General features: G+C 46.9%; 1 protein-coding gene across 1 annotated transcript; it reads left to right on the top strand.

Moving 5' to 3' along the window:
• Positions 1–161: 161 nt before the first annotated feature.
• LOC125508704 lies at positions 162–4000 on the top strand. Its single transcript, XM_048673481.1, has 3 exons — positions 162–1039; positions 3192–3275; positions 3682–4000. Exons 1-2 carry the CDS (start codon positions 239–241, stop codon positions 3243–3245), a joined length of 855 nt encoding a protein of 284 aa, XP_048529438.1. The 5' UTR covers positions 162–238; the 3' UTR covers positions 3246–3275; positions 3682–4000.
• Positions 4001–23068: the final 19068 nt, after the last annotated feature.

The raw sequence follows: 23068 nt of genomic DNA, 5'->3' as shown, positions 1-23068 counted from the left end.
CTTGAAACCCTGACATGATCCTTGGTTTTTCCAAAATTTTCTTGAAGATGGCTTCAAGATCTTTTTGTTTGCCATATTTTATGCAGGAGTACTTTATAAAACGTAAAATTGTAGCAGAACTGTAGAAGTAGGGCAAATATGGTGTGCTGAACCTGAAAGCGGTTGTTGAGCTAGTAATTGAAAGAGGACGTGCTGACCTTTACACGTCCCCATCGATCCCATCCCACCACACCCACCGATGGCCGTCGGCGAGGAGGTCAAGCTCTCCATCTCCGGCGCGGCCCTCGCGGCGCTCCTCCACCGCTGCGGGGCCGCCGTGGGTGACTGCGACGGCCTCCTCTTCGGCCGCGCCCACCGCCCCCCTCCGCCGGCCCCCACCCTCTCCGACTACGACGACCAAACCCCCGCCGCCCCGTGCCTTTTCATCTCCATCTCCGGCCACTCCTCCCTCTCCAACCCATGCTCCCTCTCAGATCCCCTCGGCCGCCCCAACCCGCCACCGCCCTCCTCCCCTTCCCCCCTCGGCTTCTTTTCGTCCCGCCGCCGCGCCCCTCTCCGCCCCTCCATGCGCGAGCTGGCCCTCGCGTGCTCCCTGTCCAAAACCCTATCGCCCATCGCCCACCCGCTCCTCTTCATCCTCGTCTCCCCCTCCGCTTCCGACGATCTCTCCACCCACTCCTTCGACTACCGCGCTTTCCTCCTCGTCGGATCCCGCCTTGTCCCGACCTCGCTCACCGTCGTCAACGTCGGCCCCGGCTTCCGGGACCAGTACCACTCCTTCGCCCCGGAGTCGCCCTTCCCGTTGCTGCAGACTAAGCCGCCAGCGGCGGCGCCCCAAGCAGACGATGCTTACAGCATTGGAGAGCAGAAGGCGGTGGATGCGATGGTGGATGGGTTTGGGCTGGGGAGGCTGCAAGGGCTCGTGTGCGCTGCAGCCGGGCAGGCGGCGGAGATGGATAGCATGTATGCCGGGATGCTCCGGAGGATGGAGAAGCTCGCCAGGGAGGTGGAGAAGAGCAATCACCGCGTGCTCGACCAGGTTGTCTTCTCATCCTGCCTATCATGCTGTTCTTAGAGTGATTACATGCAGCATGCATTTACGAGCTATTGCGCAAACCATCTAGTGGTTGAATTGTGTGCTTTGAGGGGTTCTTGCAATTTAGTCAGTAATTCAGTGTGTTGGTTTGGAGCTACATCTTGCAAAATTTTAATCGAAAATGATCAGCTCGGAGCAACGGTCACTATTATTCATGCAAAAATAGTTGCATAGTTTGGCAAGAAACATTTCCTTTGCAAGGGTGGTAGTTATTCATGTCTATGCAGAGTAGTATGTAGAGAACTAGTCATTCTGGTCAATATTTGATTCTCATTCATCACAACAGGTTCACTAGTGTAGATTATGCATGGGATGTGAAGTTTCCTTTCCTTTCAAGAGTGCATTGTTTATTCTCAATTGGTTGTCAGCATTCATGAAACAGCTTTCAAGAGTATTTTTCATGTAATCGTATGCCACAGCTGCACTCATGGAAGTATATAGATAAGCTGACCAAATAGCTACATGTTCAGTCCCAAATCCAAAAAAGTCTCGCAATCACTCCCTCAGTCTATCTCCTTCAATCTTCTCTATGCAACTAATCTGCCTTCACCAAGATGCTTGATTCCATGAGCTAAAATATGAACTATAAAGTCCCAGTAAAATGGCTTGCAGTGCCAATTGGAATTTGGGCCTAGAGCTGCTCTTGTTCAAGGCAAGAAAAGGCGAAACATACTGAGCTGGAGAAAGGGTTTATAAAGCCAGGGCCAGTCCTGAGATTTGGAGGGCCCAGGGCAAAACTAGAAACTGGGGCCCTTGATATGCAAAAGAAAAACAAATCAGTTTTTCTTGTGGAAAAAAAAAATCTAAACACACCGTGTCGGTGAGCCGTATGTATATTTGAGATTTAGTTGGCCTAAAGGAGGAAGAGAAGCTCGCTGCCACATTTTAAATGTATTGATCACCCATCACGGTATAATTGTTTTATATCTTCAGAAAGAAGAGAGCGAATCTCACTAAATATACTGAGAAAAAAGATAAATTTTCTGTGAAAATGAAATCAGATAAGGCTTTCAGAAAAGATATTTTTTACTTGTGGCGGAAAATAATAATGAGAATACAGATCTGAAAAAGCCTTTACACGAAACCGAAAAGTAAAATGAAGAAAGCTAAAATGCTATCAGTGTGCCATGCGTAGTTTTCGTATTTAGCTGGCAAATTCACCCCCAAAGAGAGGATGTGTATTATCATGGTTTTGCCTTCACGTGCCATGTGGTGCTCATACACACAGAAAGCCAATTATAAACCATTAGAAAATTAAATAGCTGAACCATGTGTTGTACTAATTGATTGCTCGAGTCAACATGGGAACCTGCTATCTACTACACCGAGCTTTAGTCCAAGATTGAGCGACGAAGTGAAGCGTCGCAAGGGGCATACTCACACTGCGTAAGCGTGGTTATCTGTCCATGGTGTCACGCCACCTGGCCTGTCTCCGGCCTGGCGCCTGTGCTGCTACTTAGCTGCGTTGTATGCTGGCCAGGCCCAGTTAGTACAGACTACATACGGCATATCTGGGGCCCAGGGCGTCCGCCCTACCCCAGGGTTTGGCCTGTATAAAGGCACGTTCAATGTTCTGAGAAAACCGAAGGTAAGAAATCCTTGGCCTCTCTGCATCCGCACCTAAACATTTGGTCGACAGGCTAGCAAATTTTTTTCTGGGTCCAGAGCTAGTTTAGGCCTCAAGCCCAAGTATCCAAAGGAATGAGAACATGAGGTGAGAACAAAATGGCGGAGGTTAAGAGACAATTATGGGACCGCGGGCACAGGTTTGGAAAAGGCGCTACTGTTCTTACTTGCTGGTGGGAGTCAGTACTAGAGGCGCAGGCGAGGTTTTCCGAGCAGAACAATGGGAATTTAGCCTCACTAAGGTGGTGGTCTTTTGTTGTTTGAGGTCTTAAAAACTGCCACAAGTGCATGATCTTTCATATAGGATGTTGTTGGAATGCCTTCTCTCTGGAAGATCAATCCTCTGTTGCGTCAAAAAGTTTAAGCCTTGGTAAAGGGGAAGTGAGAGGATTTGGCACTCGAGTAGTTGCCACTGAATGTGTGCGCTCTGTTATTGATCGTCTTGTCATTTGTCCATGTGATTCTGTAGGAAAGGCGGAACCTGGTGATGAGGTGCAAGACAGCGGGACTGCAACTGCAATAAAAGACCGAAGCTTCTTTCGGTCTCAGCAAGGTATAGCCTGAATTGGGACTCTTGTAAAACTTGCTTCAATGTCTGTGCTCCTGAGGGTTATCGCTTACTCTTTTGTAGTTTTGTTACGACCTACTTCTGTTACAGTAGTTGACCCATTCTGCTCTGAGACCTCCAGAGTCTAGGGGGTGACTAATTGATGATCTTGATTGCACTAGTTCATTAGTTCATATTGGAACTGGTAAAATTGCACGTCTCGAGATTCCAGCACATTTGATAGCGTGTTAGTTCTGCAACTATTTGGTACTTCGCCGTTGCAAGGAGCAACTTTGGTCCTGATGTATTTAACCTGAAATGTTGCTATGTTGGCGCTTGTGTATTCTCGATTATGTGTATAACATATCAACCAGCCTATGTTGACTTGTGTTTCACCTAACTCTCTCTGCAGTGTGTATATGCTCCGGAATACCGGAGCAGCGCGTCTCCAGTCAGGGATTGATCGTGCATTGCACGGCAGCAGTTCAGCCATTGGAGTAATGGCTCTCTAGGGTGAAAGATGGTGTGCTCCATGGATGGAGTTGGGACGGGCGGCTTGCCGTTCAGAAACTGATGGTGCTGGCAAAGTGCAGCGTTGAGTCGTGGTCGTCGTTGTGATGCTCCTCCTATTCGTTTGTCGTGCGATTGTGCAGACTGAGTCGTAATGTATTTCTTCAGACACAACATAGCAACATTTATGTTATGGAGATAATGATTTGTGATGGCGATTATGATTTGTTGATTTTTCTTTTCTTTTTGAACTGATGATTTGTTGACTTGTGGTTTTCCTCTCCACCGTTTCCTTCTTCAGAGCTGGCCCTTGAAAAAACAGGCAATTGATGGTGATAATGTAATGACGTGGTGGCCTCATTCACGGGCAATCTCGCTCAGCTTTTTAAGCACACATTTGACACGAAGGGGCTCAGATTGGCTGACTTTAAACGTAAGATAACTTTGGGTCACTAGACATGTGGGCCCAACATGCCAGTGGCCCTAAGGGCATCTCCAACGCTGACCTGCAAATTTGCTCGTGCATTCTTCGCGTATAGGGGACAGTCCTATGGACGTGGATGTGGGAGTTGGCTATCCAACGCTACTTGCATACATTTCAGACACTGTTTAAAACAAATCGAACGAACTTCATACAAACCAGATGCCGGATGCAACGGATCTTCTTTGACTTTCCCATGTAGGGCAACCCATTCATCAAACTGCCGTGAGCCCCGGAAGTATATGCTTGAGCGAAAAGGGCAAGAGTAGCCTATGCTTTCCCATGTCCGGCAGCACCGCTCATCGGAGTGGCACTGGAGCAATATGCTTAAGCCGGAGGGTAAGGGTGTCCTCCGCTTCCGTGGAGCACGGATGAGGGTTGGTTTTTGGGCGGGGGAACGATGGTGGCCTGCAAGTAGGCAAGCCACCGACTATGCACGCCGCACGCCGCGGTGGTGGCCTTCGTGGGACCCAAGTGACGGCGGCCTCTCATGTTCTACTTCTCCTCGATGATGGTGGCAAACGCGGACGTGCTAGCCGCCGCCTCATCGATCTCCGCGAAGCCGGCTTCTTTCTCCGTCAGTAGGGCACGGTCGCAGGCTCGCAGGCACGCAAAGAGCGGTACGACACGACCTCGTCCATTGCAGCCACCATACTCGTGCCGCCGTGCTCTCCCGTGAGCTGGCTTGAAGTGACGAGTTGCTGAACCACGCGCCGGCTTGGAGTGGCCGCCTCCACGAGCTAGCCTGCAACGGCCTGGAGCAACAATAGAGGTGGAGCTGAGAGTTTCCTCACTCGTATCCGGTGGGCCGGCGGGTCACCCAACCGGCTTTTATAACGGAGAAACTCATCTTCCTGCACATCGGATGCCATGAAAAGTGTAGAGAAAATGGTGCAAGGAGCGGATGGGGAGTGGAGGTGTGGTGCAATTTTTTGCCCGGCGCCTGGCATCGTTAAATAGTGGGCGGACACTCGGAGCCAACCGGTGTTGTGTTTAATGTCGGTCGGCTAGCGTACAGACGTGTGGCCGGAGTAGGTTTCTCGGCTCATGAGCGGGTTTAATGAAGGAAGGCATTCTGCACCCGTTTGAATGCGGCGAGGAGGCGTGTTCAGCCGGACATGTAGCGGGCGACGTTCTCCCGACCGATGCGCCGCTTCAATGCCGGAAGTGAGATGTCCCGTCCGCTTTGGGCCGGCGTCAATCCGGAGTAGCCGGTCTACAACGACATGAATGCGAGCAGCTGGTTATGGGCGGGAACGCATGCATGCATGGGAGAAGGATTTTGGGTGAGCCATGGTTGCCAGACGTGGACGTGGCAGCGGTCCGGATGCCCGCAAAATCCCTTTCACTTTGTCTCTAGTGTGCGTGAAAAAGCACATCTAGACCGGCCTGTGGACCGATGCAGGACCGTATTGAATGACAACACACGTTCGGACCACGCGATCCGAACGGTTGCGGAAGGTTTAAAGATCGGTGTTGGAGATGCCCTAAGTCACCCACTGCAAAAATCGGTCAATTCCAGGTGTGGCTTGGCGTAAAAATGTCAATTCCTATGGTGTGACACACCATCAAAATGCAAAAACATTAAAAAAACATCAAATAGGGAGAAAAAACGCCGGACAGAGGCCGGACAAATTCGCTGCACGCAGCGCTGCTACCCCATTTTTACCCCATTTCACCAGCTGTCCGTCCTCGTCATTTCTTCGAACACGTAGCAGGCATAGCGAACTTGCCGCCGCGGCCGCCTCGTCTGCCCAAGCTCGCCGCCGCCCGTGCCGCCGCGCCCCGCGCCCCGTGCCCGAGCCAGGCCGCCTGTGCCGCCGTGCCCCGCGCCCGGGCCAGGCCGCCTGTGCCGCCGTGCCCCGCGCCCGCGCCAGGCCACCCGTGCCGCCGCGCCCACGCACGCCGCCCGTCGCCGCGCCCGCGCGCCCGCGCCATGGCTGCCCGCGGTGGAGTTGGCCGTTCCGTAGGGGCATGAAGAGCAGCCTGACGCCCGGAGAGGCGCGACCTTCTCCCCCTCGCGGTGGCGCCTGTCGCTCCGGCGCCCGGAGAAGCGCAGCCAGAAGTAGCAGAAGGCGAGGCCGTCGAGCCGGGCCAGCGCCTTGAGCGCGTCGGGCAGTGGGTGTACGAGGTGCGCGTGCCCGGGATCTTGGTGAAGTACTCCCCGCTCCCCTGGGCCAGGCCGGACACCACCGGCGTCACGACCCCTCCCCCGGCGCGACGCGTGCCGTTGGCCGCGCCGGTGGCCGCAAAGAGCGGCGCTGCCCTCTTCTCGTCCCGCTCCAGCCGGTACGCAAGCAGCTTGGTCGCGGTGGCGTTCTTTGAGCATTTCCGACGGGCTTGGCAGAGGCATGGGAGGCGACGGAGAGCAGGGGAAGGAGCGTGGAGAGGGAGAGCAAAGGCGGAGGCGCCATGGGTGTGAACTGGAGGGGGCCCGGTGCTGCTGCTGTACTGGAGTGGCGTGGTGCGCGCGGTGGGCAGGTACAGAAAAGAAGAAAAAGAGAGACTGACAGGTGGGGTCGAGGGCGAACACAGACGGACGACGAGGACGCGGAGACGTCCGCTTTCTGTCCGCTTTGGCCCCAAACCGAGAGCAAGTTTGGTCTGAAAATGAGGCAAAAGCGGACACAGACCGGACGAAACATTCGTATGCTCCCATACGTTAGGTCATTCGTTTTATCCATTTTATCCCAAATAGACACAAACAGACGATTTGAGGTAAATTTGGGTCACGTGGTGGAGTTGGCCTTAAACCGAACCAAGCCCACCTAGCTAGCATTCCGGGTTTGCCCGTCACTTTCTCCCTCTACTTTATTTTTCTAGAAGAGCTCACGGTACTGGCCACCCAGGCCAAATGCGACCTCCCCAAGAAAGAAGAGGAGAATGGTGCAAGGACGAGAAGACTTCTTCTCCTCCCGGAGCTCTGATTTGACCACATCGATCGATGATTATAGGATTAACAATAACCGAATCTCGGAGTAGGATATATTATCGTCTGGTCCTCTGTGGGATCTAGCTACCGTCCTGCATAAGTACGGTACTCTGCACATACCAGTACGTATATTGTTTATGCGCATTGGGTAGCGGTATTATCGCAGGGGGTTGATAAGTCAACTTGATCGCTCGCACGGTTTGGATCGTGCAAAAGTCAATGCAGGTGATGCGGCGCTAGCTTATTATTCTCCGTCCGGAAATATTTATTCTAAAAATTATATTTTCAGACGGAGACAGTATTATCTTGAAAACCTATTCGTCTTCGGAAAAAATAGAACGCAATTCATCCTTGCTTATATTATCATTTATATATACTTGTTCCTTTTTCTTTATATAGTCTGTAAGGACTAGTTTTATTGATGTTTTCTCATTTTTCTGAAAGAGATGCAGACGACCCTGTTTATTTAGCCGGCGCGGGTGTAATTTGACCGTTTGTGATTGTTATTGTTCCACACCAAAGGTGAACAAGTAACCAAGTAGCACACTCCCCATGATACTTTCCTCGAAGTTCTTGTTATGTTGTGGGCGATTTGGTGGACAAGGCGGAAAACGATTCTCGAGGAAGGGTCCCATAGTCAGTTATCTACTATCTAATCATACGACAATATTTGGATGAGCTGAGGGTTTAGCCTAGCCAAACCAGACTGATGGGGGCAGCTAGGCTCATCTTCCATCGCCTTGGATCCCTCTACATGAAGCTCAATGTGGACGGTGTTGTAGCCAAGGTTACGGGCAAAGGGGCGGTGGGCATCTGTTGTTGTCATGAGCATGGAATGTTTCAGGGGGCATCGACGGTTGTTTTTGATGGCTAATTGATCTAGAAACTCCGGACGCACATGTGTGTAGAGAAGCTTTGGGGTTGGGGAAGGACATGTTCACCTCGACTCTCAAGGCACTATCGAGTTTTACGAGGACTAAAACCACAACAAGAATTATGGAACGCAAGGAATACCATATAATTTTTTTTCTCTTTTCTTTTTTATGAGATGAATACTAGTAAACTTGGGCATGGGCAGCCTGGCCCGACGACCCAGCCTGAAAAACCTGGGCCGGGCTGGGCCGGGCTCAGGCCTAGAAATGGAGCCTGTTGCGTATGTTGGGCTAGGCTCGGGCCTAGGAAATGAGGCAGTTTACACAGAGGCCCGACCCAGCCTGGCCCCAAAGTGCTCCATTTTGTCTCCTCGGGCTAGGCTCGGGCTTAAATATGCGTTTTTTGGATCGGGCCAGGCCGGGCTCGGGCCTAGACTTTGTACGTCGGCCTTTGTCAGGCTCGGCCCGGCCCAACGAATGCCCAGGTCTAAATACTACCCCCCTCCGCCCCCCATCTCAAAATAAGTGACTTAATTTTATATTAACTTTGTATTAAAACTTGTACGAAGTTGTTTTGGGAGGAAGTGAGTATATGATTCCGAAGGAGGTTAAATACGCATCGAAGTTTTAGAAGAGCATCTTCAACTTCGGACGGCCAGAACATGTAACAGGGAAAGCCCACATGCTAGCTACTCCCTCCGTCCTGAAAAGCTTGTCCAAGCTTGTCTATCAAATGAATGTATTTAACACTAACTTGGTGCTAGATACATCCATTTGAGGAACAAGTTTTTTCTAAATGGAGGGAGTACAACGGATGCGCACTCTCTGTTCCGAATCATAATCATCCTTCCTTTAAAAAATAATAATAATGGTGACTAGACACAGAGTGTACCTTGACAGTTTGCCGTGTCATCATTGTTATAGAAGATTAAGATGAAAAAGAAATTGTGATGACCATTTACTAACAAGACTGTATGCTTGGTTCCAGCTGACGTCCTGCTTATGTGTGTACCGTACAATCCTTGATTAATTAACCAGAGGGCCAACCAAGTGGCTAGTCTGGTGAGCGATTTAACAAAACAATCAGCAAAAAATAATCGGAGTGCCAAAGTTGACCACGTACTCTTGTTGTATCGTCGGTTAGGCAAAGGAGTACGTATTAGATAACTGACTACAGGCATAGGGTTAGGGCTAGGTAAGTACGGAGTCGATAGGTCAACTTACGGCACAGCACGTTCGTACGTACGTACGGCATGATCATCGCCCAAATGTCAACGAAATGCTGTCACCCAGAACATTCCACTTGGACTTGAATTCTATCTAATTAAACCTTGAATTGTATGACTAGTTAGGCACAAATAGGGCGCATTGAGCTCTTTTAAGTCCTGTGGTTTTTTCTTTCACGTGAATCTTTATCGCATTCTTATCTTTTGGATCGATAAGTGGATCGGGAATATGCGCTTTCAAGTAGCCCTGGCAATGGAGGTTATTTACAGGTTGGATATGGCTGCAGACTCGAGGGCCCTCTTTGACCACGAGTATGATCTACGAAAACTGCCGAAGACGAAGTTGCTGGGATTGAGCTCTCTGAAGCAGACGATTGCTAGATAACGGTCTTGCCTCCTCCACTTGAGGGAGGGGGACGCAAACACGGAATTCTTCCGTCGGGCATGCGCGGCTAACAAATGCAAGAACATGATCACGGTCATGCATCATCATGGAGAGGTGTTCACCGGGCAGGAAAGCATTGCGGGGATGGTGAATGAGTACTACACGGGCTTATTTGGCTCAGCGCCGGCAAGGCAGCACACCATTGACTTGGATATGCTAGGCCTTCTGTCAAGGGACTTGGTGCACCTTGAGGTCCCCTTCTTGGCGGAAGAGGTGGAAAAGACGGTCAAGTCCATGCCAATGGACAAATCGCCGGGGCCTAAAGGATTCATAGGTCGATTCTTTGCGACATGCTGGTTATAATCAAGTGGGATTTCATGCGAGCACTTCACGACTTCTTCCATGGAGATATGCGTGGGCTACCGAGCATCAACAAGGCCATTGTGTCGCTTTTGCCGAAGAGAGAAGGGGTTGTGGATATCCAGGTCTACCGGCCGGTGAGCCTAGTGCACGGAGCGGTCAAAATATTTGAAAAAGTGCTTGCAACAAGATTGACCGAGGACCTCCCGAAGCTCGTTGGACACTATCAAAGTACGTTTGTCCAGGGACTCTCTTTGCACGACAACTTCATGCTGGTGCAATCCACGGCAAGGCATTTGCAAGAGTTGAAGGAACCAACAGTGATGCTAAAGCTTTACATATCAAAGGCATTTGACTCTGTTCAGTGGCCGTTTATTTTGGAGGTTTTAACATGGATGGGTTTTGGGAGGAGATGGATCTCCTAGATGTGTGGGCTATTAGCAACTGCCTCCACAATGATCATGGTAAACGGGATACCAGGAAAGCCAATCTTCAACTGTCAAGGGCTAAGGCAAGGGGCCCCGCTGTCCCCATTGATATTTATCCTCTGCATGGAGCCGCTGCAGTATCTCTTCAAATTGGTTGTGGCCAAAGGAATGCTAGCAACCCTAGCCCGTTCTGGCGTTCATCAGTGGGTGTCGATGTTTGCTGACGATGTGATGATTTTATTCAAGCCCGTGAAGCTCGAGTCCAGGGTTTGTGGAGCCATTTTGGACCTCTTTGGGCATGTGTCCGAGCTTTCTATGAACACGACAAAAAGTGCAGCAATGGCCATAAGGTGCTCTCAGGAGGAGGTGCACGCTGTGTGTACTTTGCTTGGTTGCGCGAGTGGGACGTTTCCATGCAGGTACTTGGGACAGCCTCTAACAATTCGGAAGCAAACAAAGGTGCAGCTCCAGGGTCTCGTGGACCAACTAGCGAACTGCCTCCCAAACTAGCGAACCATTACTACCTAAGAGTGGGTGCCTGATACTAATCACTTCAGTGCTATGTGTGATTCCAATACACGCTATGCTCGCACTGGACTTGCCTCCCAAGTCATTATCAGCGATGGTTGGAATTCGCCGAGGATTCCTTTGGTGCGGAAAGAAGGAGGCCAATGGAGGAGGAAACTACGCGGTTGCATGGGACATGGTCTGTTGACCTAAGTGGGTTGGCGGTTTGTGAAGGAAATATGCCCTAGAGGCAATAATAAAGTTGTTATTTATATTTCCTTATATCATGATAAATGTTTATTATTCATGCTAGAATTGTATTAACCGGAAACTTGATACATGTGTGAATACATAGACAAACAGAGTGTCCCTAGTATGCCTCTACTTGACTAGCTCGTTAATCAAAGATGGTTAAGTTTCCTAGCCATAGACATGTGTTGTCATTTGATGAATGGGATCACATCATTAGAGAATGATGTGATGGACAAGACCCATCCGTTAGCTTAGCACTATGATCGTTTAGTTTGTTGCTATTGCTTTCTTCATGACTTATACATGTTCCTATGACTATGAGATTATGTAACTCCCAAATACCGGAGGAACACTTAGTGTGCTATCAAACGTCACAACGTAACTGGGTGATTATAAAGATTCTCTACATGTGTCTCCGATGGTGTTTGTTGAGTTGGCATAGATCGAGATTAGGATTTGTCACCCCGTGTATCGGAGAGGTATCTCTGGGCCCTCTCGGTAATACACATCACTATAAGCCTTGCAAGCAATGTGACTAATGAGTTAGTTGTGGGATGTTGCATTACGGAACGAGTAAAGAGTCTTACTGGTAGTGAGATTGAACTAGGTATTGAGATACCGACGATCGAATCTCGGGCAAGTAACATACCGATGACAAAGGGAACAACGTATGTTATGCGGTTTGACCGATAAAGATCTTCGTAGAATATGTAGGAACCAATATGAGCATCCAGGTTCCGCTATTGGTTATTGACCGGAGATGAGTCTCGGTCATGTCTACATAGTTCTCGAACCCGTAGGGTCCGCATGCTTAACGTTTGATGATGATCGATATTATGAGTTTATGTGTTTTGATGTACCGAAGATAGTTCGGAGTCCCGGATGTGATCACGTACATGATGAGGAGTATCGAAATGGTTGAGACATAAAGATTTATATATTGGACGATGTTATTCGGACACTGGATGAGTTCTGGGGTCACCGGATAAATATCGGAGTGCTGGGGGTTATCAGAAACCCTGGGGGAACTAATGGGCCAACATGGGCCTTGTGTGTGAGAGAGAGGAGAGGGCCCTAGGGCTGGCCGCGCCCCCCCTTGAGTAGTCCGAATTGGACTAGGAGGGGCGGCGCCCCCCTCCCTTTCCTTCTCCCTCTATCCCTCTCCTTCCTCCCCCCTCTCTTCCCTTGTTGGAAACCTACTAGGAATAGGATTCCTATTCCTAGTAGGAATCCTACTTGGGTGCGCGCCCCTTGAGGGCCGGCCGGCCTCCCCCCTCGCTCCTTTATATGCGGGGGCAGGGGGCACCCTAGAACACACAAGTTGACAGTTGTCTTAGCCGTGTGAGGTGCCCCCCTCCACAGATTTCCACCTCGGTCATATCGTTGTAGTGCTTAGGAGAAGCCCTGCGTTAGTAACTTCATCATCACCGTTATCATGCCGTCGTATTGACGAAACTCTCCCTCGGCCACAACTGGATCAAGAGTACGAGGGACATCACCGAGCTGAACGTGTGCAGATCGCGGAGGTGTCGTGCGCTCGGTACTTGATCGGTTGGATCGCGAAGACATTCGACTACATCAACCGTGTTACTTAACTCTTCCGCTTTCGGTCTACGAGGGTACGTGGACACACTCTCCCCTCTCGTTTCTATGCATCTCCTAGATAGATCTTGTGTGATCGTAGGAATTTTTTTGAAATACTGCGTTCCCCAACAATGGCATCAGAGCTAGGTCTTGAAGGAAATATGCCCTAGAGGCAATAATAAAGTTGTTATTTATATTTCCTTATATCATGATAAATGTTTATTATTCATGCTAGAATTGTATTAACCGGGAACTTGATACATGTGTCAATACATAGACAAACAGAGTGTCCCTAGTATGCCTCTACTTGACTAGCTCGTTAATCAAAGATGGTTAAGTTTCCTAGCCATAGACATGTGTTGTCATTTGATGAACGGGATCACATCATTAGAGAATGATGTGATGGACAAGACCAATTCGTTAGCTTAGCACTATGATCGTTTAGTTTGTTGCTATTGCTTTCTTCATGACTTATACATGTTCCTATGACTGAGATTATGTAATTCCCGAATACCGGAGGAACACTTAGTGTGCTATAAAACTTCACAACATAAGTGGGTGATTATAAAGATGCTCTACAGGTGTCTCCGACGGTGTTTGTCGAGTGGTATCTCTGGGCCCTCTCGGTAATACACATCACTATAAGCCTTGCAAGCACTGTGACTAATGAGTTAGTTGTGGGATGTTGCATTACGGAACGAGTAAAGAGACTTACTGGTAACGAGATTGAACAAGGTATTGAGATACCGACGATCGAATCTCGGGCAAGTAACATACCGATGACAAAGGGAACAAAGTATGTTGTTATGCGGTTTGACCGATAAAGATCTTCGTAGAATATGTAGGAACCAATATGAGCATCCAGGTTCCGCTATTGGTCATTGACCGGAGATGAGTCTCAGTCATGTCTACATACTTCTCGAACCCGTAGGGTCCGCACACTTAACGTTCGATGACGATCGGTATTATGAGTTTATGTGTTTTGATGTACCGAAGGTAGTTCGGAGTCCCGGATGTGATCACGTACATGACGAGGAGTCTCGAAATGGCCGAGACATAAAGATTGATATATTGGACGATGTTATTCGGACGCTGGATGAGTTCTGGGGTCACCAGATAAATATCGGAGTGCCGGGGGTTATCGGAAACCCCGGGGGGAACTAATGGGCCAACATGGGCCTTGTGTGTGAGAGAGGAGAGGGCCCTAGAGCTGGCCGCGTGCCCCCCCTTGAGGAGTCCGAATTGGACTAGGAGGGGGCGGCGCCCCTCCCTTTCCTTCTCCCTCTCCTTCCTTCCCCCTCTCTTCCCTTGTTGGAAACCTACTAGGAATAGGATTCCTATTCCTAGTAGGAATCCTACTTGGGGGCACGCCCCATGAGGGCCGGCTGGCCTCCCCCCTTGCTCCCTTATATACGGGGGCAGGGGCACCCTAGAACACACAAGTTGACAGTTGTCTTAGCCGTGTGCGGTGCCCCCCTCCACAAATTTCCACCTCGGTCATATCGTTGTAGTGCTTAGGCGAATCCCTGCGTTGGTAACTTCATCATCACCGTCATCACGCCGTTATACTGACGAAACTCTCCCTCGGCCTCAACTGGATCGAGAGTACGAGGGACATCACCGAGCTGAACGTGTGCAGATCGCGGAGGTGTCGTGCGTTTGGTACTTGATCGGTTGGATCGCGACGATGTTCGACTACATCAACTGCGCTACTTAACGCTTCCGCCTTCGGTCTATGAGGGTACGTGGACACACTCTCCCCTCTCATTGCTATGCATCTCCTAGATAGATCTTGCGTGATTGTAGGATTTTTTTTGAAATACTGCGTTCCCCAACAGTGGCATCAGAGGCAGGTCTTGAAGGAAATATGCCCTAGAGGCAATAATAAAGTTGTTATTTATATTTCCTTATATCATGATAAATGTTTATTATTCATGCTAGAATTGTATTAACCGGAAACTTAGTACATGTGTGAACACATAGACAAACAGAGTGTCACTAGTATGCCTCTACTTGACTAGCTCGTTGATCAAAGGTGTTTAAGTTTCCTAACCATGGACAAAGAGTTGTCATTTGATAAATGGTATCACATCATTAGAGAATGATGTGATTGACTTGACCCATCCATTAGCTTAGCACGACGATCGTTTAGTTTACTGCTATTGCTTTCTCCATAACTTATACATGTTTTTATGACTATGAGATTATGCAAGTCCCGAATACCGGAGAAACACTTAGTGTGCTATCAAATGTCACAATGTAATTGGGTGACTATAAAGATGCTCTACATGTGTATACAATGGTGTTTGTTGAGTTGGCATAAATCGAGATTAGGATTTGTCACTCCGTGTATTGGAGAGGTATCTCTGGGCCCTCTCGGTAATGCACATCACTATAAGCCTTGCAAGAAATGTGACTAATGAGTTAGTTACGGATGTTGCATTACAGAACGAGTAAAGAGACTTGCCGGTAACGAGATTGAACTAGGTATTGAGATACCGACGATTGAATCTCGGGCAAGTAACATACCGATGACAAAGGGAACAACGTATGTTGTTATGCGTTTTGACTGATAAAGATCTTCGTAGAATATGTAGGAACCAATATGAGCATCCAGGTTCCGCTATTTGTTATTGACCGGAGATGAGTCTCAGTCATGTCTACATAGTTCTCGAACTCATAGGGTCCACACGCTTAACGTTCGGTGACGATCGGTATTATGAGTTTATGTGTTTTGATGTACCGAAGGTTGTTCGGAGTCCCGGATGTGATCAAGGGCATGACAAGGAGTCTCTAAATGGTCGAGACATAAAGATCGATATATTGGAAGCCTATGTTTGGACATTGGAATGGTTCCGGGTGAGTTTGGGCATTTACCGGAGTACCAGGGGGTTACCGGAACCCCCCGGGGAGTATATGGGCCTTATTGGGCCTTAGTGGAAAAGAGGAGAGGAAGGGAAAGGTGGAGGGCGTGCCCCCCTAGCACAATCCAAATTGGGTGGGGGGCCGCTCCCCTTCCTTCCTTCTCTCCTACTCCTACTAGGGAAAGGGTGGAATCCTACTCCTGCTGTGAGTAGGATTCCCCCTAGGGCGCGCCATAAAGAGGGCCGTCCCTCCCCTCCTCCACTCCTTTATATATGGGGGAGGGGGCACCCCATAGACACACAATTTGATCTCTTAGCCGTGTGCGGTGCCCCCCTCCATAGATTTCCACCTCGATCATATCGTTGTAGTGCTTAGGCGAAGCCCTGCATCGGTAACTTCATCATCACCGTCATCACGCTGATACGTCTCCGTCATATCTACTTTTCCAAACACTTTTGCCCTTGCTTTGGACTCTAACTTGCATGATTTGAATGGAACTAACCCGGACTGACGCTATTTTCAGCAGAATTGCCATGGTGTTATTGCAGAAATAAAAGTTCTCGGAATGACCTGAAAATCAACGGAGAATATTTTTGGAATATATAAAAAATATTGGCGAAAGAATCAAGGCCAGGGGGACCACACCCTGTCCATGAGGGTGGGGGCGCGCCCCCTGCCTCATGGGCCCCCTGGTGCTCCAGCGACCTCAACTCCAACTCTATATATTCACGTTCGGGGAGAAAAAAAATCACAGAGAAGGATTCATCGCGTTTTACAATACGGAGTTGCCGTCAAGCCCTAATCTCTCTCGGGAGGGCTGATTTGGAGTCCGTTCGGGGCTCCGAAGAGGGGAATCCGTCGCCAACGTCATCATCAACCTTCCTTCATCACCAATTTCATGATGCTCACCGCCGTGCGTGAGTAATTCCATCGTAGGCTTGCTCGATAGTGATGGGTTGGATGAGATTTACCATGTAATCGAGTTAGTTTTGTTAGGGTTTGATCCCTAGTATCCATTATGTTCTGAGATTGATGTTGCTATGACTTTGCTATGCTTAATGCTTGTCACTAGGGCTCAAGTGCCATGATTTCAGATCCGAACCTATTCTGTTTTCATGAATATATGTGAGTTCTTGATCCTATCTTGCAAGTCTATAGTCATCTATTATGTGTTATGATCCGTTAACCCCGAAGTGACAATAATCGGGATACTTACAGTTGATGACCGTAGTTTGAGGAGTTCATGTATTCACTAAGTGTTAATGCTTTGGTCCGGTACTCTATTAAAAGGAGGCCTTAATATCCCTTAGTTTCCAATAGGACCCCGCTGCCACGGGAGGGTAGGGCAAAATATGTCATGCAAGTTCTTTTCCATAAGCACGTATGCCTATATTCAGAATACATGCCTACATTACATTGATGAACTGGAGATAGTTCTATGTCACCCTAGGTTATAACTATTGCATGAGGAATCGCATCCGACATAATTATCCATCACTGATCCAATGCCTACGAGCTTTTCACATATTGATCTTTGGTTAGTTACTTTTTCGTTGCCATTGTTACAATCACTACAAAACCAATACTATTACTTTTGCTACCGTTACCGGTACTATCATATTACTTTGCTACTAAATACCTTGCTATAGATATTAAGTCTTTCAGGTGCGGTTGAATTGACAACCCAACTGTTAATACTTGAGAATATTCTTTGGCTCCCCTTGTGTCGAATCAATAAATTTGGGTTGAATACTCTACCCTCGAAAACTGTTGCGATCCCCTATACTTGTGGGTTATCAAGACTATTTGCTGGCACCGTTGCCGAGGAGCATAGCTCTATTCTTTGAGTCACTTGGGATTTATATCCGCTAATCACTATGAAGAACTTGAAAGATGAAAGAACCATGATTTATCCCTCAACTACGAGGGGAGGTAAGGAACTGTCATCTATCTCTGCACTTGATTCACCTTCTGTTATGAGTAAACTTGCGACACCTAAACCTGCTTCTGATATTAATTCTGATATGTCGCATGTTATCGATGATGCCACTTCTGCTTTGCATGATACTTATGATGAAACGACTTCTATGCTTGATAATACTATGCCACTAGGTGAATTTCTTGATGAACAACTTGCTAGGGTTAGAGAGAATGAAATTATTGAAACTGATAATATTGATGAAAGTGATGATGAAGATTGTCCCCCTAGATATGAATTGCCTGTTGTGCGAGAGGGTTATGTTATGGATGAAGAAACTGCTAGAGACTTTTTAGCTTGCAATGATAGATATGATCTTAAGAAATTATTAGCCAAGCTTAAAGAAAAATCTTTGAATGCTAGAATGAAATATGACCCCGCTTTTGCAACTCCACCTATCTATATTTCTGATAAGGATTATGATTTCCCTGTCGATCTTGAGTTAATTACTTTGGTTGAATCTGATCCTTTCTATGGCTATGAATCTAAAACTGTTATGGCACATCTTACTAAATTAAATGATATAGCCACCCTATTCACTAATGATGAGAAAACTCGCTATTACTTTATCCTTAAGTTATTTCCGTTCTCATTAATGGGTGATGCTAAAACATGGTTTAATTCTCTTGATCCTGGTTGTGTGCATAGTCCCCAGGATATGATTTATTACTTCTCTACTAAATATTTCCCTGCTCATAAGAAACAAGCTGCCTTAAGGGAAATATATAATTTTGTGCAAATTGAAGAAGAGAGTCTCCCACAAGCTTGGGGGAGGCTTCTCCAATTACTTAATGCTTTGCCTGATCATCCTCTCAAGAAAAATGAAATACTTGATATCTTTTATAATGGACCAACGGATGCTTCCAGAGACCACCTGGATAGTTGTGCTGGTTGTGTTTTTCAGGGAAAGAACTGTTGATCAAGCTGAATTGCTATTGAATAATATGTTGACTAATGAAAATGATTGGACACTTCCTGAACCAACTCCTAAGCCAACTCCGAAGAAAAGGGGTATTCTATTTCTCAGTCGTGAAGATATGCAAGAGGCAATGAAATCTATAAAAGAAAAAGGTATTAAAGCTAAAGATGTTAAGAATTTACCACCTATTGAAGAAATACATGGTCTTGATAACCCGACACAGGTAGTAAAGGTAAATTCTCTCTATAGATTTGATGAAGGTGATATTCCTCATAATAAGTCTGCTAGCCAATGCTTGTATGAGTTTGATAATTTTATTGTTAAACAAGAAAACTTCAATGCTTATGTTGGTAGACAATTGAAACGCAATGCTTATATGATTGAACACTTGAGTGATTATATATCTAGAGTTAAAGGTGAACTTAAACTTATTAGTAAACATGCTTCTATGGTTACCACTCAAGTAGAACAAGTTCTTAAAGCTCAGAATGATTTGCTTAATGAATTAAATAATAAGAAAAATGATAATGCTGTTAGAGTTGTGACTAGAGGGGGTAAAATGACTCAGTAACCTTTGTATCCTGAGGGCCACCCTAAGAGAATTGAGCAAGATTCTCAGAGAACTAATGTTAATGCACCTAGTTATTCTAAGAAGAAGAAAAAGAAAAATGATAGGACTTTGCATGCTTCTAGTGAACCTGTTGTTGAAACACCTGAGAATCCTAATGATATTTCTATTTCTGATGCTGAAACACAATCTGGTAATGAACATGAACCTAGTGATAATGTTAATGATGATGTTCATGTTGATGCTCAACCTAGCAATGACAATGATGTAGAGACTGAACCTGCTGTTTATCTTGATAACCCACAATCAAAGAATCAACGTTATGATAAGAGAGACTTCGTTGCTAGGAAGCACGGTAAAGAAAGAGAACCATGGGTTCAGAAACCCATGCCTTTTCCTCCTAAACCATCCAAGAAAAAGGATGATGAGGATTTTGAGCGCTTTGCTGAAATGATTAGACCTATCTTTTTGCGTATGCGTTTGACTGATATGCTTAAAATGAATCCTGATGCTAAGTATATAAAAGATATTGTTACAAATAAAAGAAAGATACCGGAAGCTGAAATTTCCACCATGCTTGCTAATTATACTTTTAAGGGTGGAATACCAAAGAAACTAGGAGATCCAGGAGTACCAACTATACCATGCTCCATTAAGAGAAACTATGTTAAAACTGCTTTATGTGATCTCGGAGCCGTGTTAGTGTTATGCCTCTCTCTTTATATCGTAGACTTGAATTGAATAAGTTGACACCTACTAAAATATCTTTGCAACTGGCTGATAAATCAACTGCTATACCTGTCGGTATTTGTGAGGATGTGCCTGTTGTGGTTGCAAATGTTACTATTTTAACGAACTTTGTTATTCTTGATATTCCCGAGGATGATAGTATGTCTATTATTCTTGGTAGACCCTTTCTGAATACTGCAGGGGCTGTTATTGATTGCAACAAAGGCAATGTCACTTTTCATGTTAATGGTAATGCGCATACGGTACACTTTCTGAGGAAACAACCTCAAGTCCATAGTATCAATTCTATTAGAAAAATTTCAACGATTATTATTGGAGGTTTTGAATTTCCTCTTCCTACTGCCAAGAAGAAATATGATATCCTTATTGTTGGGGATGTGCATATCCCCGTTGAGGTAACCTAGTGTTATTCTAAAATTCTCCGGTTTCATGTGATTCGGAATGAGTTTGTTAACAAGACTTGATCAACCTTGTTAGTGGATTCCTTTTGATGAGCATGAGATGGATGAAGTTAGAAAGCACAACTTTCTGTACCCTCTTTCACTTTTTGTTATTTTGATTAAATAAAGCAAAAATAGTATTTTCTTCCTGTTTTCTGAATTATCCTTGCAATAAAAAATACCCCGAAAATAAAAGTTCTCCAAATGTCCTGAAAATTTTATATGATTTTTCTAGAATATTTAAGAATTTTTGGCACTGAGAACACACTAGGGGGACCCACCATGTCCCCACGAGGGTGGAGGGCACACCCACCCCCTGGGGTGCGCCCCTGCATCATGGACCCCACGTGGGCCCCCTCCACTTATTCTTGAAGGAAATATGCCCTAGAGGCAATAATAAAGTTATTATTTATTTCCTTATTTCATGATAAATGTTTATTATTCATGCTAGAACTGTATTAACCAGAAACATAATACATGTGTGAATACATAGACAAACACAGTGTCACTAGTATGCCTCTACTTGACTAGCTCATTGATCAAAGATGGTTAAGTTTCCTAACCATAGACATGAGTTGTTATTTGATCAATGAGACCACATCATTAGGAGAATGATGTGATTGACTTAACCCATTCCGTTAGCTTAGCACTTGATCGTTTGTTTACTGCTATTGCTTTCTTCATGACTTATATATGTTCTTATGACTATGATATTATGCAACTCCCGAATACCGGAGGAACACTTTGTGTGCTACCAAAAGTCACAACGTAACTGGGTGATTATAAAGGTGCACTACAGGTGTCTCCGATGGTACTTGTTGAGTTGCATAGATCAAGATTAGGATTTTTCACTCCGATTGTCGGAGAGGTATCTCTAGGCCCTCCCGGTAATACACATCACTATAAGCCTTGCAAGCATGATAACTAATGAGTTAGTTACGGGATTATGTATTACGTAATGAGTAAAGAGACTCGCTGGTAACGAGATTGAACTAGGTATTGGGATACCGACGATCAAATCTCGGGCAAGTAACATACCGATGACAAAGAGAACAACGTATAGTGTTGTGCGGTTTGACCGATAAAGATCTTCATAGAATATGTAGGAACCAATATGAGCATCCAGGTTCCGCTATTGGTTATTGACCGGAGACATGTCTCGGTCATGTCTACATAGTTCTCGAACCCGTAGGGTCCGCATGCTTAAAGTTCTGTGGTGATTGGTTTTATGAGTTTATATGTTTTGATGTACCGAAGGTTGTTCGGAGTCCCGGATGTGATCAAGGGCATGACGAGGAGTCTCAAAATGGTCGAGACATAAATATTTATATATTGGAAGCCTATATTTGGATATAGGAAGTGTTCCGGGTGAAATCGGGATTTTACCGGAGTACCGGGGGTTACCAAAACCCCTCGGGGGTTTAATGGGCCAAGATGGGACTTAGTGGAGAAGAGGAGGGGCGGCTAGGGCAGGCCGCGCGCTCCCTCTCCCTCTAGTCCGAATTGGACAAGGAGGGGGGGGGGCGGCGCCCCCCTTTCCTTCCTCTCTCCCTCCTCCTTCCCCCTTCTCCTAGTCCAACTAGGAAAGGAAGGAGTCCTACTCCCGGTGGGAGTAGGACTCCTCCTGGCGCGCTTCCTCCTGGCCAGCCGCCTCTCCCCCTTGCTCCTTTATATATGGGGGCAGGGGGCACCTCTAGACACACAAGTTGATCATAGAGATCTCTCCAGCCATGTGCAGTGCCCCCCTCCACCATAATCCACCTCGGTCATACTATAGCGGTGTTTAGGCGAAGCCCTGCTGCGGTAGCTTCATCAACATCGTCACCACGCTGTCGTGCTGACGAAACTCTTCCCCGAGATCTACTGGATCATGAGTTCGCGGGACGTTACCGAGCTGAACGTGTGCTGAACGCGGAGGTGCCGTACATTCGGTACTGAGGATTGGTCGATCGTGAAGATGTACGACTACATCAACCGTGTTGTCATAACGCTTTCGCTTAACGGTCTACGAGGGTACGTGGACGACACTCTCCCTCTCGTTGCTATGCATCACCATGATCCTGCGCGTGCGTAGGAATTTTTTTGAAATTACTATGTTCCCCAACAGTGGCATCCGAGCCTGGTTTTATGCGTAGATGTTATATGCACGAGTAGAACACAAGTGAGTTGTGGGCGATACAAGTCATACTGCTCACTAGCATGTCATACTTTGGTTCGGCGGTATTGTTGGATGAAGCGGCCCGGACCGACATTACGCGTACGCTTACGCGAGACTGGTTCTACCGACGTGCTTTGCACACAGGTGGCTGGCGGGTGTCAGTTTCTCCAACTTTAGTTGAACCGAGTGTGGCTACGCCCGGTCCTTGAGAAGGTTAAAACAGAACCAACTTGACGAACTATCATTGTGGTTTTGATGCGTAGGTAAGAACGGTTCTTGCTCAGCCCGTAGCAGCCACGTAAAACTTGCAACAACAAAGTAGAGGACGTCTAACTTGTTTTTGCAGGGCTTGTTGTGATGTGATATGGTCAAGACATGATGCTATATTTATTGTATGAGATGATCATGTTTTGTAACGGAGTTATCGGCAACTGGCAGGAGCCGTATGGTTGTCGCTTTATTGTATGCAATGCAATCGCCCTGTAATTACTTTACTTTATCACTAAGCGGTAGCGATAGTCGTAGAAGCAATAGTTGGCGAGATGGCAACGATGCTACGATGGAGATCAAGGTGTCGCGCGGGT

This window comes from Triticum urartu, chromosome 5 (assembly GCF_003073215.2).
Source record: "Triticum urartu cultivar G1812 chromosome 5, Tu2.1, whole genome shotgun sequence".
Taxonomy (NCBI): Eukaryota; Viridiplantae; Streptophyta; class Magnoliopsida; order Poales; family Poaceae; genus Triticum; species Triticum urartu.
This window is presented reverse-complemented; position numbering and strand designations above follow the sequence as displayed.